This window comes from Boleophthalmus pectinirostris, unplaced genomic scaffold (assembly GCF_026225935.1).
Source record: "Boleophthalmus pectinirostris isolate CB_2022bp ecotype Guang Dong unplaced genomic scaffold, ASM2622593v1 HiC_scaffold_18, whole genome shotgun sequence".
In the NCBI taxonomy this organism is placed as follows: Eukaryota; Metazoa; Chordata; class Actinopteri; order Gobiiformes; family Gobiidae; genus Boleophthalmus; species Boleophthalmus pectinirostris.
The window spans coordinates 9,417,874-9,436,534 of NW_026571133.1; the positions used below are offsets into that span (position 1 = coordinate 9,417,874).

Here is an 18,661-nt window from a genome sequence, read left to right on the forward strand (position 1 = left end):
CAGTTATAAAAAAAAATGGTAATAGTTTTTAATCTGCCCTCTTTTTAAACATAGTGTGTATGACCTCTGACCTCTGACCTCTCAGCGCTGCTCCTTCAGGGACCTGTGTATCTCCGGAAACAGGAAGAAGATTTAACATTCGAGATCACAGCGCCACCGGCTGGAATTGCTTTTTATATTTTCTTCATTTCTGAATCTAAGCTACAATATTTTATAAAAAACAAAACAAAAATATTCATAGTAATAGCCATATTCCTCTGCACTTTCCTCCACAAATGTCCCAAAACCTTTTGTAAAGATTTCATTGCCTCCCGGTTCAAAAAAGTCTTTTTTCGAGCCTTGATCACATCAAGAGGGGAAAGTCCCACATTATATACGCATGTCTGTGTCTCCATGGCGACACAAAAACAAAAATATGTAAATGTCCCACGCTCGCTGAGTCCGGGGAATTCTCTGAAGGCAAAAGCAGTTTGTGTTAGTTTATGAAGAGGTTAGAAAAGCTCACAGTCGAATCACCAAACTCCAGACCAAAAAGTGCTTGAGTTTTACATCCGTCGTCTGTCCTAACGCCATTACCGGATCTGAACTGGATCTGAACCGGATCTGACCGGATCTGAACCGGATCTGAACCGGAACTGAACCGGAACTCCGGGTTGCACCAAGTGTAGAAATATCATCATTCATTTTTTAGAGTCTTTTTTTGTGGAAACCAGCCCAGACCCAGAGACCTGAGACAGGACTGAGACAGAACCAAGGCAGAGCCCGAACAGAGCCACGAGAACCATAAGAACTGGGAGAGAGGAGCAGAGAGGCCAAAAGAAGACATCAAATCTACACAACTAACTGTATTATTCTGCATCAGTTTAACACAAGTGTCTGGGACAGCTGCTTCCACATGGTTCTTGTCCAGCAAAAGGTCTGTTTTTTGTTTTGTATTTTTTCATAAATGTTTGTTTTTAAAGATTGATTTTTGAAGTAAAAGGCAATTTCCTGACCTGAAAAACCTAAAAAAATACATGTCAGGAATGTGCCCTTTTATTTTGAAGTTTGAACATTAAAAGGTCAAAGTTGGAGAATCCAGAAGTACTTTAAAAAGTTACAGAATGTGACCCCTTCAGCTGGAGGACTGAACTAACTACTGCAGATTTAATGCATTTTTCTGGTCTTAAACTCTGCTCCATAGCGCCCCCTGCCTCTCCTTATCGCACCTGTCTGTCTGAGTCCTGGGCTGGTTTTGGCACAGTAGCACGGTCAGCAGAGACGGCACAGTCACAGGCACAGTCCGGACAGTCACAGTCCGGCACAGTCACAGTCCGGCACACTCAGTCCTCCTTGCGCTCCAGGCTGCCCTGCGTGGCGTGGATGCCGTTGCTGTAGACAGGAAAAGGCAGTGAGGAGAAAAGCCCCTCGGCCGTCGTGACTTGCCCGGAGGCGGGATTCGTACTCGCGCCCACAAATGGCCCAGCGGCGGCTGCAGACATGTTGAGCCGGTGCACGTGGTGGTACAGCATCTCCATCGGCGTTTTCGGGTCCAGACCAAAACCAGAGCCGTCCACGAAGTTCACCGCGGCGTTCGGCAAAAGGTTTCCCTGCGCCATCGCGAGAGTCACATCGGCCGGAGCGTACCTGAGGAGGAGGGACCAAGAGGAGGGAGGAGCCAGGAGGAGGGAGGAGCCAGGAGGAGGGGCAGGAGAAAGAGTTTATATTGATATTTCTGTTAGTATTTGTGCAAATGTTAATACAAAAAAAATAAATAAATAAAACACCAGAAGGTTACAGCATCAGGGGAATAGCAGTAAACTGGTTGAAGAATTCTTTGGGAAACAGGCAGCAGTTTGGGCAGGCTGATACAAATCTGTGTATCAAAATATTACAGGTGAGGTTCCACAAGGGTCAGTGTTAGGGCCAACACTCATACTGTACATTAATGATCCATGTAAACTGTTTGTACTGGTGACACTTATGTAATTACTTCATATATATTCATATCAGTGTAATATATTAAACCTGAGGGTTCCTGTGGTATAGTCCCAGCACACAGTGGTATTACAGTACATACTGTATACAAGTATACATGTAGTATACATGTATATAAGTATACATACCTTATAGGTACATTTATATTGGTAAATATAAAGGTGCATTGTGTAACTTTTCTGGTGGAGGGTCAGTCAAATGTATTTTTCTCCATGGAGATATAAATAGGGATGTAACAATAACAAAATATTGTGATATTGTATCGTCAAAAGTCTCACAATAATATTGTGGACTGTTACAATATATCAAATCACAAGTTCCTGTTAGCAACAGCTTATGAACATCGAAAACTACGTATCCCATGATTCATTTCAGTGCAGACAACATGAAGAAATATGTTTTTTACTTGAATTTTTGGGATTATGACGGAAATAATTCACACCAAATTTCACACTTGTCAAGGTATTTTAAAAGCAGAAATTAGCCTCTCCAAAATATCACAATAAATATCGTACCGTGAGATGCATATCGTGATAATATTGTACCGAGAGATTTGGATATCGTTACATCCCTAATAAACAGTAATGAAAATAATAAGTGCTATTAACACATACTAGTTTATATTGTCATCTGTAAATACCTGATAGTCCCGGTGGTATACACTCTGGGGGCGCTGGTACTCGTCGGGGCCAGCGTCCCACTCACTCGGTGCACCAGAGGAAGAACCACGTTTCCGGCCTGAAGTCGTTGCAGCGCCTCCAGGTCTCCGGAGTACAGCACCGCGGGGCCAGAAGAAGAGGGGGCGGAGCTCGCACAGGAAGAGGCGGGGCTGGTGGAGGACGTAGTGGGCGTGGTCTGCTGCTTGTCCCGCGGAGACGCCGATAGAGGCGGAGACAGCGGATCTGCAGAGGACACGCTGGAGGGCGGAGCTAAACTTGTCACGCTCGCTGAAGACGATGGCGTGGAGTTACCGTTAAAGCTTGCCGTTTTCCGCACAGTAGCTCCGCCCCCTCCGTCGTTCCCGGGCGGAGTCAGCACCGAGTCCGGAATGGCGACGCTCTGGCCCTGCGGCGACGGGAAGGATTCAGGCGTTCCGTTGTTGTTCGTTGACGCTGGTTTCGCCGTCATGCTGTACGGCGGCTCATTCCTGGAAATCTCCCGGTTCGGCGGGTAGTTCCAAATGCTGCTGTCGTTATCAAAGTTTATCGGTTCTGCCATTTCCGTTTTGATTTTCAGCACAGAGGAAGCTGACATCGCTGTGGAGTTCGTCGGAGAGTTAGCCGAAGTCGCTAAATTCTCCGCTAACGTGGCATTCTCGCCCAAAGGAATCGGACTGGGAGAATCCGTGGACAAGCGAATCCTGCGACTGCGTTCCCACTTCTGCTGAGATTTCCTGCGTTTCCGGCGTTTCTGGAGTTTACTCTCACACTCTTGTAAACCTGATTCTTGCTCGTTTAAATTCTCCTCTTCTTCTCCTCCCTCCTCTTCGGACGATGAAGAGTTTGCTAATCGTGTCTGTAACTCTTCGCTCTCTCCGTAATGTTCCACTTTAATGTGAAGTCCACCTAAACTTCCCAACGCGCTGATGGCTCCGATCCCACTGAGCGCTCCAAGTCCGTTATCTCTCGTAGCTGCTCGTGCTTGTCACTGCTAGCCAGCAAATCACAAGGGCGAGAGGTAGTCCTCATCAGTGTCACGAGGTAATCGACTGTCCGTGAGTTCAGATGAGAGTTATTCATCAGTGTGGAGCTCTAACATTCCGTCTCTCTGTCTAAGCCTTTCCATCTTTTGGCTCTACTCGGCTGTCTGCTGGTATGGTTTTCCCAACATCGGTTTCGTTGGTCTAAGTGTGATGAAATTATCATTCCTTCGAAGTATTTCTTCTGGAAGGTCTTCTGCTACATTTTCTGCCACATTTACTCTTAATGGCCCATAGCTAGCTCCTTGCACAATATCCAAGTAGTTTAAGCTCAGTTTAGTTCTGATGTTGACTCGGTTTGGTCCAAGTTTAGCCAGGGTCTAGTCCAGGTCCAGTTTTAATTATGTGTTGTTGAAGAATGTATAAAAAAAAACTAATGCAAAGAACAAAATCTTCCAAAAGATACAGGAATTCTGTGGAATACATAGACAAGAAAAAGGGCAAACTCATTTATCCCACTGTAAAATGTAGTTATTTATTTAGCACTACAAATTTGTACTTATAGCAGATCATGTGATCTGTAGTTGAGTGTTCTCTAATTCTTAATCATTTAAATTCTCTGTGTTGTTGTGTTGCAGCGGTGGAGTGCCCGGGGAACCAGGAGTTTTCCTATAACGTTGTGGCCTGTAACAGCACCTGTCGGTCCCTGTCAGGCCCTGGACCTGTGCTGTCTGCTGGAGGATGCTCCAGTGGAGGGCTGTGGATGTCCTGAAGGAACCCACCTGAACAAAGATCTCATCTGCAGCCCCAAGTCTCAGTGCGAGTGCCACTACAACGGAGGCACCACACCCCCCGGGCCTGCTGTTATCGACGGGCGACAGTGGTGAGCTGAGCATGGACTTAAAAGCAAAAAAAATGTGTATTAATTTTTAGATACTAAAAAATAAACTACATATAAACTGTTGCTGTTTTATGTCACCGTGTTTTTTTTTTTAGTTTTTTCTTGTAGCTGGTCATGACTAGTGATCTGTTTGTTTTGCAGTTTTTGTGAAGATGGAGAATTGAAGTGTTCAGATGATTGTGGTAAATCATATGCACTCTCATACATGCTTTAGAAGATTTTTGTTATACTTTTGCAATTATGATAAATGCTTTTTTTTTATGTTGTTTTTAAAATAACTTTCATCAGGATGCACAAATGGGAAAGTCTGTGTTCACTGCTCGGATTTTAAAGTGAACACTCTTCAGAAAACCTGTGGCAGTCTCAGCAAACCCACAGTAAGTATTAGCAAAGGTATTAGACTGCTAAATATATGGATTTTAATATTTTGCAACTCAGTTGTATCAGTAAAATACTTACGATGTTTCTTGGTATTTCTATGAAATGTACAGATGGGTCCGATTGTCCAAATTATTTTGATCATAATCATATCATAATCATTGTATGGCAAACCATCGGATATTAGCTAAAAGATGCTGGTAAATGTCATGGGTAAAGATGAAATATCGCAGAAAAAACATGAATGAACTGTATTTTCAATCTCGTTTTATAGTTTTTAATGCAGAGAGTATACTTAATTTTGCTGTTGTTACATTTTCACTATGTCTCCCACCTCTAAGTTCAACTGATGTTAATAAAGAAATTATTATGAATACTTGATTTTTAATTATATTGATTAAATGTTTGCCTTTTAATGTTCCAGACTTCTTCTTGTGAGAGCGGCTGTTACTGTCCGGTTGACCAGTTTGAGAATCATCATGGAGACTGTGTGCCTTTGGACAACTGCACCTGCTCCTACAGTGGAAAAGTTTATAATGCAGGAGAGACCGTCAAGAGCTCCTGTACATCATGGTACTAATCTGTGTTTACAGCTACAGGGTTTAAGGATATTTCTAAGGCAATAGGTTCAATTCATAATTAAACATTTTATCATTTCTGATGGAGGACAGTGGCTTTTGTATTATTCTATGGGTTCAGTTCAGTTCACAAAGTTCCCATTTAAATTTTTTCGTCCTTCTGTAGTTAAAGTCATTTCATCTGACAACAATCAATCATACTATAATGTTTGAAAAAAGGACCTTCTATAGTTAATACAACAGTGAAAAAATTTAATTTTTTATACAATTTACAGTTTTCAGTACAGTATTCATCATAGGTTCATTGTGATCTAAAATCAGTTTTGATCAACTCGTTTGTTTTTACTTAAAAAAAAAAAATATATAATATATATTCTACTGAAAAAAATATCAACATTAACACACACATTGCACACATTACAACTTTACATTGACATTAATTTAGCAATTTGTGACACTTTTTTGTTTCATCAAGAGGATAATTTGAGTGATATTAACCATAAAGCAAATCAAAACATCTGCATTTGGAGAGTTAAAAGGCAAATTCTACCATACTATTCTGACCTGTCCTCCAGCTCAATGTTAAACTATGAGTAGTTTTGAATTTTTCTGATGCCAAATAAACCTAATAAATACGATGTATAATTAAAGCAAAAATGTATGTATTTTTCAGTGTGTGCTCTAATGGCCAGTGGCAGTGCAGTGCACAGATGAACTGTGCTCCAGTACATGTCAAGTTTTTGGGAATGGACACTATCAGACTTTTGACTCCAAATGGTTTCGCTTTGATGGTCATTGTCAGTACACATTAGTCAAGGTAAGAACATAGGATTTTATATTTAGATTATTCACTTTATACAAATTTTTTCTCTGTGATCTAGTCTGAGCTAAGCTAGTTGTCCACAGCTGCACAACTGCCTTGGTCCTACTGACTGACCTATATGCCTATATAGGTATATAATGTGTCTTGGGACTGGTTAGACTGCTGGATTATAACCTCCAACCTTACAATTATACGACAACTTCAACCACACACAAATTTAATTTCTTCTTTCTTCAATAATTCTTTGCCTTTTCCTACTGACCTTATGCACATAGGCATATAAGGTAATGCTTGGACTGGTTACTGGGATTTAACCTCCAACCTTACAATTATACGTCAAAGCTTTCTTCAGAATAATTTTGCCTTACACTTGTAATGCACTTTACTGGCCTGTCAAAGCCGCTCAAAGTGCTACACTGTAGTTATTATTTATTCACTCCATACTCAATGATGGTAAGATACTACTGTAGCCACAGCTGCCATGAGGCAGACTGATGGACATCAGGCCCCCCTGAGCCTAGTTTAGTTATGATGAAGACTTGACTTGCAGTCGTGTTCTAGTCAGGGTTTAATCCTTCTCTAGTCCCAGTGTATGAGATGTGACAATGATACTCTAACAACGTGAAAGTAAAGTTAATTATTTTCTATAGGATGACTGTGGCAGGAGAAATGGTACATTTTCTGTCCGAGTTGAAAGTGTTCCCTGTTGTGACGAGGCCCTTACTTGTTCTCGATCAATTGTGCTGGATGTCAAAGTAAGTACTTTTCAACAACCTCTTCATTGTACGATAGTTAAGGCCTCAATGTGATAATTTTTTTCTTGAAGGACCATTTCAGCCTCTCTCTTAGTGACATGAAAGTGACGGAGCAGGTCCACAGTGCCCTGCTCCAACACAGTCCTCCGTACACAATTCAAACAGTGGGTCTCTACATCATTATAACTGTCCCCACTAAAGGCATCACTCTGATCTGGGACAAACACACTTGGATCACAATAGAACTGCAGCCACAATGGAGGGTGAGGAAAACTTTGTTAATTAGACATATTTTTTCAATACCCCAGTTAAATAAGGCTTTTAAAACTTTTGTTGCCCAAATAGATCCTTGCTTTTAATTTTTCTGTGTTTGTTTTGTTTCATTTATACATACATGCTTGTATATTTTGTGTATTTTGGGCATATTTTACACCTGTTGTACTACTGTTTTTTGTTCCACAGAAAGAGGTGTGTGGCCTCTGTGGGAACTTTGACTCCAATGAGATGAATGATCTTCAAATAAAGGATTCATCAGGTAAATCTAAGTTTACGTCTATATATTATCTCATAAATGTCAAAAATCTCCCGACTTTTGCAAAGAAATTGTGCGGGCAATAAATATTTAGCCCCAAATATTGTTCCAGCTTGATAAGTTGATATAGTATTTATCATGACAGGCCTGTTATCTTACCATTGTGAGTAACTGTGTTTGTTTGTTTGTTTTAGTGGCGTTGACTCCGGTGGTGTTTGGGAACAGCTGGAAGAGCCCCTCCCCTCCCTGTTCTGATGTTACGACGGAGATATTTCCGTGTGAACGAAACTCGTACTGTGGAGCCTGGGCCCAAAGACGCTGCCGGATCATTACAGGAGACACGTTCAAAGACTGTCATCTTAAAGTACAAAGTTTTATATGATTATTCTTTGCCTTAAATGGACTGTTTTTATTATTTTAAAAACATGAAAAATAGAATTAGCTTATTTTAAACTGTTGGCAGTAGTCCAAAGTCCTGATTATTCACTGAGATGAGATTATAAGGGCTTTTCACAACTGTCAGAGGCCAAAGTGGAGAGAACGATAAACATTACCAACATCTAGCATGCTAACAGTGCACTTCCTGAGTCTTAGACAGTAAAACGCTTTATATTAAGATGCAGACAGCACACAGCAGTCTCATTTTGACCTTCAAAATATATGAGCAGCGTGTCTATTTTGTTTTGAACTGTACATTTGTGGACGCTTCTACATTATAAGTCATTTAAATTTTACAGTTTACAATGAACAAAATGTAAAATCAATCAATCAAACTTTATTTATAGAGCACTTTTCATACAAAAAAATGCAACACAAAGCAATTAATTTATTATTGCACATATCTGATTACTAATTAACCCCCCCAAAATCTGAATTTCTCTTGTAACTTTTTGATTGAGGGTCTGTCACCTGCTTGTTTCTGTGGATATGTCATTGCTCTGCCTGGAATGTTCCACAGTATGGCATTAAACAGCTCTACGTTTACGTTTATTCAATTACAGGTGGTTTTATAGCTCAAAAATACCTAGAAAAACAGGCATTCTCAACTGTGAACGGGGTCGCCTCTCCACAGATTTGACCTGCAACTTGGTCTGGTTTGGTCTCTGAAGATACAAAGGTTTAATGCCATACTGGGAAACATTCCAGACAAAGCAGTAACATCTCCAAGAAGAAGAGCATTTGCCGGACCTTCCTCCATAAAAATTACACAATGCACCTTTAAAATGTGTCTATGTTCTGTTCTCAGGTGGACCCAGAGCCGTACTACCAGGCCTGTGTGCAGGAGTCTTGCTCGTGTGAGTTTGAGGGGAGGTTTCTGGGCTTCTGTACCGCTGTCGCCGCTTATGCCGAAGGCCTGCAGCCACTGGGACGTCTGTGTGGACTGGAGAACTCCTGATCTATGCCGTGAGTGTGATTTATTTATCTTTAACAATTACAGTGGAACTAAACATCAAAAACATTTTTTTGCTAACTGTGTAGTGTTTGACTAGTACTGTCTACTGTCCCTAGTCTTTTTAGTCAATAGTTATATTTGCAGCCTCTAGTGACCGCTGCCTTGAATAAAGACGGCTGTTTCCCATATTTTTAAAGTTAAATTCCTCAAAATGGCACTGATAACACACAGCAGATAACCAAGAATCACACCCATATTTCATATTTGCATTTTTTGGCCCACATTGTTGGAGTTAAATTTGCTCAGGCACGCATTGGAGTAATGATTGATTTAATACAAGGAAATATTATATTCAATTTTTTTTGGCATTTGGTTTGGCATTTGGAAAGTGTACTTCTGTTAACTATAGAAACCAAGTTTACACTATTAACACTGACCAAGTATTTTTATTTCTCTTCAGCGGTGTACTGTGACTACTACAATGAGCACGACCAGTGTGTGTGGCACTATCAAGCTTGTGGTCAACTGCTCACCTGTGGCCAAGACGAAGACTTTACTTATAAACTAGAAGGTACAAAGGCTTGAAATGCCAAACCATATTTAATAATTCATAGTTTTTAATGTGTCAAACAGTAACGTTTTAAAGAAGGAATATTGTTATAATATTACACTGACATCTGTAAAATTATGTCAAAGGTTGTTATCCCAGATGCCCTGAAGAGAAGCCGTATTATGATGAACATACTGGAAAATGCACAGATTTGCGAAACTGTACTTGTTATTTCAATGGGACTGTCCTAGATCCGGGGACCAGGGTCTTAATAGATCTGAGAGAATGGTAAGTGATTACAAATGTATCAGAAATTTGAAGAAAGTAAAAGTAGAAGCTAACTGCTAAACTTCTTATTTTGTGCTTTGTAGCAACTGTCAGAATGGAAAAATTAAGTGTAGTAAGTATATTTTTATGAAGTATGTCATTTAAAGGAACAGTAGTGCTTTTTAAGAGCTACATACAATCACAGCTTCACCTGGGTTGCCAGCATGGAGGGTTGCCAGATCCTAAATGAACAAATAATTTAATCAATAATAAGTTATTCTCAGTATATTGACACACCTGGCCTCATTTGAAAGCCCAAATGTGAGGCTTATTCTGCTCTTTCAGAACCTTAACTCCAAATCCAAATTCTAACATAAACAATATTGCTCTAAAGCAGAGGTGGGGACTTACAAGTCGTGACTTGGACTCGAGTCAGACTTGAGTCACTATTTTCAGGACTTGAGACTTGACTTGATGAAATGGACTAAGCCTTGGGACTTGATTTGGACTTGAAGGTCAGTGACTTGGGACTTGACTCGGACTTGAGGCCTGTGACTTCAGAAGACTTGAAAAGCACTTTTAAATCAGATTTTTTTTCTATTCTGACCGTAATGATTCACACTAAGATCTTGTCAATACATTTAAAAAGGAAAAATTAACTAACTAAATTATTTTTTATAACTCTTATATACTTTGTAAATACTCATATATAAATACACTATGGCTTTTTAAGTGCAATTTATCTTAAAATTCATATAAATTGCAAAAGTCTAAGTACTTTGGTTTAAAGACTTGAAATGACTTGAAGCTCAAAGCAGATGACTTGAACTTGACTTGGACTTATTGGCCAGACTTGACTTGGACTTGCAAGTATTTGACTTAGGACTTGACTCGGACTTGAGTTCAAAGACTTGAGACTTACTTGAGACTTGCAAAACAAAGACTTGGTTCCACCTCTGCTGTACAGTATTTCTGATGAAGAATAAATCAGCACTAGTCACCAGTAAGAGCTATTATTGCTTTGCCTGGAATGTTCCACAGTATGGCTCTGTTCATGTCTGTGTCCATGGAGAGAAGTTACAGGTCAGGTCTGTGGAGAGGCAAGGCAAGGACGCATGCTTGTCAAGATAAAATTAAAACAGACATCCAAGATTATGTGTTCGGTTCCATACTGTGGAACATTCCAGATAAGAACATCTCCAAGACAAGCAACTGACAGACCCTCCATCTGTTACATCAAAAGTTACATAATGCAGCTTTAAAAAATGTTTCTCTGATCTACAGTCCAAATAATTGACATGTCAAGATTATATGAAGCGTTAATTAAAAAATACACTCATAATAATAATAACAGAAATTTAACTTAATGTAACTTAACTACATTTTTCAAACCAACTCTTATTGTCTTTTTTTCCCAACAGCACCTTCCTCCACCACGGCTCTACCTACTACAACTACTACTGCTACTACTACTATTACTGCACCTACAACTATTTCTACTACTACTTCAACTTCTACTGCACCAACCACAACTTCAACTACTACTACAACTGTACCCCCCACTGCTTCACCAACTACTACTGCACCGACCACTACTTCAACTACTACTACAATTAAACCCCCTACTTCAACTACTACTACACTGTACCCCACTACTTCACTACTACTACTACCGACCACAACTTCAACTACTACTACAACTGTACCCCCCACTGCTTCACCAACTACTACTGCACCGACCACTACTTCAACTACTACTACAACTTAAACCCTACTTCAACTACTACTACTACTACTACTACTACTACTACTACTGCCACACCTGCTACAACTGTACCCCCCTCTACTTTGATTACTACTACACAACTGTATCCCCCACTACTTCAACTACTACTGCAACAACCACTGCTTCATCTACTATAACTGTATCCCCCAAGATTTTTCCTTCAACTACTACTACTACAACTACCCCACCCACTACTTCATCATCTACTACTGCACCAACTACTACTTCAACTACTACTACAACTACCTCACCCACTACTTCACCAACTACTATTGCACAAACCACTACTTCAATTACTACAACTAACACGCCCACTACTTTAACAACTACCACTGCACCAACCACTACTTCAAGTACGACTACAAATAAACCCCCACTAATTTGACTACTACTACAACTGTACCCCCACTATTTCAGCCACTACTACTGCACCACCCACTGCTTCATCTACTATAATTGGAACCCCCTGGATTTTTACTTCAACTACTACTACTACTACTACTACTACTACAGCAGTTCCCCCCACTGCTTCAACTACTGCTACAACTGTACCCCCCACTACTTCAACTACTATTACAGCTGTACCCCCCACTAATTTGACTACTACTACAACTGTACCCACCACTACTTCAACTACTACTACAACTCCTACAACAACAATCATAACTACCACAGCAGTACCAACCACTACTATTATTCCAACTACTATGGGTACTTCAACTTTGCCTACTACTACAACTACTGTGCAAACTACTGCAAGTACTACAACTACTACAAACTGGACCACAACTAGTTCTCCAACGACAGAAAGTAAGATAATTGTTTTTGTTTTGTTTTAATTTCAACATCTGCATAACATTTTTAGAATTAACTAAATTTGTTGTTTGAAATGCTACTAACAGTCAGGAGCACAGAAATTCAGCTATTTTAGAATATTATTACACTCATAATGTTACCAAAAATTCTAGTTCTTGCATGACCATTAGTATATATTTTTTACAAATTATTTAATATAAAAATAATAATAACATTCTTGGTTTTCCACATTGACCCAAAACGTGTAGTGGGCTCATTGGTACTCCTTTGCCAAAATCCTAGCTAAAGATGTGACCCAAATACAGAAAAAGTTTATTTTTGAATGACAATTAACCAAAATTTTACAAAACATTTTTTTTATATGTATTTTAAATACTCAGTGTAGACAGTTTATAATTATAGAATGTATATCTAATGTATTACACTGCAGTCAAAATACATTAACATAGAAATTACTGAGATATTCTGATATAGTTTAGGAAAATATAATAGTTTATGAAATATTGTTGGTCTATCCACAAAAAAAATATGTGACTATATACTATAATTCGTCTCTGTAGGACCTTGTGAGTGTGTTAACTTGAAGACCAAGCAGAAGTGGGCATGTGGAGAGACCTGGATAGAGGACTGTGAATTATGTGACCTGCACTAACAGTGTCCTGCAGCTTACTCCAGTGACGTGTCCAGAATATTCCCCTCCCAACTGCCCCAGAGGTCTGATCGTGAATGTGTCCGATGGATGTTGTGAACGGCCAATGTGTGACTGTAAGTTTACCCAAATTTTACACAGTGTTTCCAACAGGTTAATGCTAAGACTATGGACGCACAAGCGATATTCAGTATTTCAATAATTTTATTGTATACAATATTTTGTTGTTTAAATGTCGCTTACTGCCTCTACTGATAAAAACAAAACAAAAAACACTGATTACACATTGAATATACTTACTACTATGTGTTTATGATAACACTACAAGTATAAAGTATCATTTTGTTTTACCAGTTTTTTGCTCAGCTTGTTTTTAGATTATGGGGAAGAACAATAGACTATGGGAGGCCACCATTGTCTCCACTGCCATCACTCTCTTATCTAGTTTCTTTGTACTATGTAACTAAGCAGAAAATATCTGAAAATCTTAGTATCTCAGTATTTTGACAAACAATTATAATATTTTGTATTTTGTAATGCTTTACTTTATAAAGACCCAAGCAGCATTACTTCATAGCGGCAGAGTGGTTAGCTCTCCTGCTTCCTCCCTCTGTCTCAGGGCAGCAAACCAACTCTACCTGAGAGTATGAATACATGAACTTCTCCCAATCCAGCTTTTTCAGTTCCAATACCGATTCTGATACTATGGCTTAAAGTATCTGCTATTACCTGATAAACAAATCCTTTAAACAAAAACTAAAATAAGACTAAAACTGATTCAAATGCATTATGTAACTTTTATGTGTCCCTTAGTAACTACAGAACAACTGTCTGTAAATAAAAAAAATATTATGAGTCCTTTTGTCCCGACTATGACCACTAAATAGTCCATCCATTTTCTTCCGCTTATCCGGGGCTGGGTCACTGGGGCACCCCACACTCTATCTCTAAGGGAGCGCCAAGCCACCTTGCAGAGGAAACTCATTTTGGCCCCTTGTATCCGCAATCTTGTCCTTTCGGTCATTCCCCAGAGCTCATGACCATAGGTGAGGGGAGGATTGTGGATTGACAGTAAATCGAGAGCTTCGCCTTTCAGCCCAGCTCCCTCTTCACCAAAACGGTTTGATACAGTGACCACATCACTGCAGATGCTGCACCAATCCGCCAGTCAATCCATCCTCCCCTCATTCATGTACATACTTTGAACTCCTCCAAATGAGGCAGGGGCTCTCCACCCACCCTCTCTCAAAATACTGATAGTCTTATTACATCAATTTATATGACCAACTAGGCTACTGACTGACTGAACCCATGTTTGGAATTTTTTCAGTTTTGGTATCAGATCAGTGCATCCCTTTCAGAGATGTATATTACATTCAGCTACAGCTATGAATAGAGACTGGAAAGAGTATTTTTTGGCCTTTTAAAATCAGAAATTGTACATTCATACAATCCTACGATCTAATCATTTAAAATCGTTAATGATCAGCTTGATGCTTTTCAAATGAAAGATCTACAGCCAATCCTCTGTCAGTAAAAGCTTTTAAAAAGCCTAGTGTAGTTTATTTTTTAGTTTAGATTTTATTTTTCTTTATTTAATTGAGAGAAATAAATTTGATTGTTTTCAGTATTAAATAGGACTGATTTAAAGTCTGTCTTGTTTATGTTCATGGCCTCTCTTTCTTATAGGCCGCTGTGAGCTGTACGGAGACCCCCACTACATCTCATTTGGAGGCGTAACATTTGATTTCCTTGATGACTGCACATATGTCCTGGTGGAGGAACAGTTCCCTCAGTACAACCTCACCATCGCTGTGGACAACTACTTCTGTATTGAAGGCCTGAACGGCTCCTGTGTGAAGGGTGTGATAGTCAAATATAAAGAAAAGACGGCCACGCTCTCCATTGACTCATATGTAGTTCAGGTCTGACTTGGTTTTTGAGTTTGCAATTCTCAACTGGTTTGTAGACCTGTGTAACTTTAAACTTCTTTTGATATTGAACAACTGATACTTACAAGGCCCATATTAGGCTATTTTCTGATCTATGTTGTTTCCTCATCAAAAACACACCATGAGTTGTGTTTTGTTTTATTCACACGTGTTTAACTCACAAATCCTGCATATTTAGGCTGAGCTCTTCTCTCAAACTGAAACTCTGTTCCACCTTGTGATGTCATGTGGTAATAAAGGAAGTGATCCACTGTGTTTTTCCATACATCTTCACTATAATCATTTGGATGATTTCAGCCCTAGGATTGTCAGTCTCTGCTGAACTAAAGGTAAAATACTGTAAGGTAAGGTAGCCATACTAGGTTGTCAAAACCCAATCTTGACAGATTTCAGAAGCTCAGCAGGGTCTGGCCTGGTTAGTACTTGGATTGGAGACCGCTGGGAAAATCAGCAGCCACAGGGGGCGCGCCAGTCACAGAAACTGCTGTTGTGTCCTTAGGCAAGGCACTTCACCCACATTGCCTAGTATGAAAGTGGTGTATGTGTGAGTGATGGTGGTGGTCAGAGGGGCTGATGGCGCAGATTGGCAGCTGTGCTTCAGTCAGTCTGCCCTAGGGCAGCTGTGGCTACAGCAGTAGCTTACCACCACCAAGTATGGAGGGAATGAATAATGAACTGTAAAGCGTCTTTGTGACATATGCCTGTGAAAAGTGCTATATAAATTGAAAAAACTTACTAAACTTACTAAAAGGTAAGTATCACTTCATGACATCACAAGGTGGAACACAATTTTGGGTGTTTGAGATGTGGATTACTCGAACATGAATGAAACAAAACACAACTCCGGGTATGTATTTGATGAGGTAACACCATTATAACAAGGCTAAAAGCTCAGAAGTGTACATTTTAACTTTAACCTTTAAACCAGCTTTTATTGTGTATGTAGAATGATCCACACTATGGCACTAGATGTTCTTACTGTGAACATGGTCACCGCTCCACTCATCAGACATGTACCTGGTCACCGGCTTGTCTCCATGGAGCTAGATATGATTATCGCCACACTGTGGAACATTCAAGGCAAAGCAATAACATCTCAAAACAATCTTAACATATATTATAAACATATTATATTACAAAAATTAGGTTAATGGACACTATTATTTATTTACATTTTGTTAGTGACGTGTTATGTGTTGCTAAACATATTGACACCCAGTAAAATAAATGCAATCTTGCAATTAAAAGTCCTCACAACCTCCAGATTAGTTAATTTAAAACATATATATAATCTCTTTCCACTGTGTCCTCCAGGCATCTTTGAACAGCGAGTTCATAGAAGTTCCTTTTGAAGAACCTGGGTTCAGGTTTGAATCGACGGGATACGTGACGACGCTGGTCCTGCCTGAGATCCGCTCATACGTCAGCCTCACGCCCTCTTTCTCTCTGGTCATCAGTCTGGCCATGGAGAACTTTGGCTACAACACACAGGGACAGTGTGGTGGGTACGGAGGAGGAGGCTCTATGGATGAAGAGAGAGAGGGAGAGACGGACGGAGAGACAGAAAAAGAGAGTGACACAGAGACAGAGAGATGGATTGATAAAGAGATGAAGAGACACATACCACATACAATATTTTCAGCCAAATTCAGCAGGCTAGAACCGGGCCTGGCTTAATGTAATCCTACTCTAGAAACACATATCCCACAATGCATCATTCATTTCTTTATATCTCTAATGCATGATAATGATGATTTTATGATGACTTAATCTGAACTCTCTACACAGGTGTGTGCGGAGGTGAGTCCTGTATTCGGCCCGGGGGATACATTGAAGAAGACAGTTGCTGTGACAAAACAGCTTATGACTGGATTTATGAAGACCCCCAAAAGCCAAAGTGTGTATCTGCTCCGAGAGACATTCCCTGTGGCGCTCCCACTCCAACACCCCCCTGTTCCCATTCACATCCACTCTGTGAACTGCTCAACGATCAGTGAGTTTAACACACAAACAAGACAGACTTGATAAAAGTGCTGTGCTTATCACAGGTTAGTGAGGTACAGTACTTTTTCACTAAAATAGTTAACATAATTATATTTTAAATAAGATTTTACAAAAAAAAAAAAAATCCCTGCTTTTATCAAAGTTTATTTAATTTTGTTAAAGAAGAAGACAACATTACTTCCTAGTTGATATGACATATAGGCACGGCAAGGCAAGTTTATTTGTATAGCACAAAGTAATTCAAAGTGCTTTACAGAATAAGAAATACATTAAAATCACAATAAAAACAAATAAAAACATAAATCATCACAAAATTTAAGATTAAATTAAAAGAGAGAGAGATATTAATTAGATAAATTAGAGAGAAGAGTCCTTTCAGTCATATGCACAGTGAACAGAACCATTTTGAGCCTGCGTCAAAGAAGAGACCTCTCATGTTCAGGAAGACTTTTCCAGGTTTTAGCTGAGTGAACTTGAAACGGTGACTCCCCTTGTTTAGTCCTGACTCTAGGCACCAGCAGGAGGCTGGTCCCTGAGGTCCTCAGAATGCGAGATGGTTCATATGACACTAACATGTCACAGATGTACTTTGGTGCTCAGCCATGGAGAGACTTGTACAAACAGAGCAGCTTTAAAGTCTCTGAGCCACAGGAGCCAGTGCAAAGACCTGAGTACAGGACTTATGTGCTCGTACTTCCTAGTTTGAGTAAGAGCTTATATCATAACTGTTACCAAAGGTGTGTTAACAAGGGGCAAAAGACTACTAAAAAGTAGACTAATAAAAATAGGCGATAACATCTTCACCAAGTCATACTTACAAACACAAACTTGTCATATGCACTTTAACGGGGACATATTCTGTAAAATGGAATTTTTTGAGTTTTAAACCAAATTAAAATAGTGTTCTCTCCTCAAAACAGAATCTTTATGTGAGATGACAACATCTCTGTACTGAGATATGTGTTGTGTTTTAGGCTCTTTGCACAGTGCCGTGAACACGTGGATCTAGAGCAGTTCTTTAAGAACTGTCAGTTTGACGCCTGTGGCTCTGCTGCTCCCTGTTCCTCTTTGGAGAAAGCTGCAGATGCCTGTAAAAAAGTGGGTTTCTGTGTCGACTGGAGACAGCACGCCAAAGGAAGCTGTGGTAAAGAGAATTTCTACTTTTGCTTGACTTGTACCTACTAAATATTTGGTTTAAGTTTAAACTGTGCTTATCTTTTTCAGGCTCAAACTGCTCAGATGGACTAGTTTATAAAGAATGTAGTCCTAAACTGGATGATTTCTGCTTTGAAGGGTTAGTCATTGTTTATGCTACACAGACTTTAATGTAGAAATTTGAAGTGGGTAATATTCATTCCAGTTACATTTACATTAATTAACTTTTTTAAAGAAATGTGTACTTTAGTTTGACTCCTCCTTGACTAATTCTAATTCTACATTGTAACAGTGCTCTTGTTTTTTTTTTCTTTCAGAAATAGACAGGAAGGAGAGGCTGTGACAGATACTATTGCAGGTTGTTTTTGTCCAGACAACAAAACCAGAGCAAACAGAGACTCACATATCTGTGTAGACCACTGCAAATGTGAGTACACTCTGCAAACTAGTTCCTTTTATCTATACAAAACTGTTATTACTTTTTACATATTATAGGGGATTGTGCA

The 18,661-nt window shown here is 39.5% G+C and overlaps 2 protein-coding genes across 2 annotated transcripts in view; one reads left to right on the plus strand and one right to left on the minus strand.

The window, feature by feature from the left end:
• Window positions 1-1,322: 1,322 nt before the first annotated feature.
• LOC129408960 (neuronal PAS domain-containing protein 3-like) lies at window positions 1,323-3,842 on the minus strand. Its single transcript, XM_055153897.1, has 3 exons — window positions 3,734-3,842; window positions 2,618-3,608; window positions 1,323-1,626 (listed from the first exon to the last, which is right to left on the minus strand). Exons 1-3 carry the CDS (start codon window positions 3,840-3,842, stop codon window positions 1,323-1,325), a joined length of 1,404 nt encoding a protein of 467 aa, XP_055009872.1.
• A 210-nt stretch (window positions 3,843-4,052) lies between these two features.
• The window catches only part of LOC110153501 (mucin-19-like), a 17,304-nt gene continuing 2,695 nt past the window's right edge, over window positions 4,053-18,661 (plus strand). The window contains 25 exon segments of the mRNA XM_055153901.1: window positions 4,053-4,143; window positions 4,255-4,334; window positions 4,336-4,499; window positions 4,659-4,699; window positions 4,806-4,894; window positions 5,320-5,468; window positions 6,147-6,168; window positions 6,171-6,290; window positions 6,947-7,051; window positions 7,123-7,314; window positions 7,514-7,586; window positions 7,778-7,947; window positions 8,830-8,934; window positions 8,936-8,987; window positions 9,437-9,547; window positions 9,673-9,814; window positions 9,898-9,926; window positions 11,215-11,345; window positions 13,061-13,160; window positions 14,734-14,969; window positions 16,311-16,497; window positions 16,785-16,989; window positions 17,975-18,144; window positions 18,225-18,294; window positions 18,473-18,582. Coding sequence (XP_055009876.1) covers window positions 4,053-4,143; window positions 4,255-4,334; window positions 4,336-4,499; window positions 4,659-4,699; window positions 4,806-4,894; window positions 5,320-5,468; window positions 6,147-6,168; window positions 6,171-6,290; window positions 6,947-7,051; window positions 7,123-7,314; window positions 7,514-7,586; window positions 7,778-7,947; window positions 8,830-8,934; window positions 8,936-8,987; window positions 9,437-9,547; window positions 9,673-9,814; window positions 9,898-9,926; window positions 11,215-11,345; window positions 13,061-13,160; window positions 14,734-14,969; window positions 16,311-16,497; window positions 16,785-16,989; window positions 17,975-18,144; window positions 18,225-18,294; window positions 18,473-18,582 — 2,944 coding nt within the window.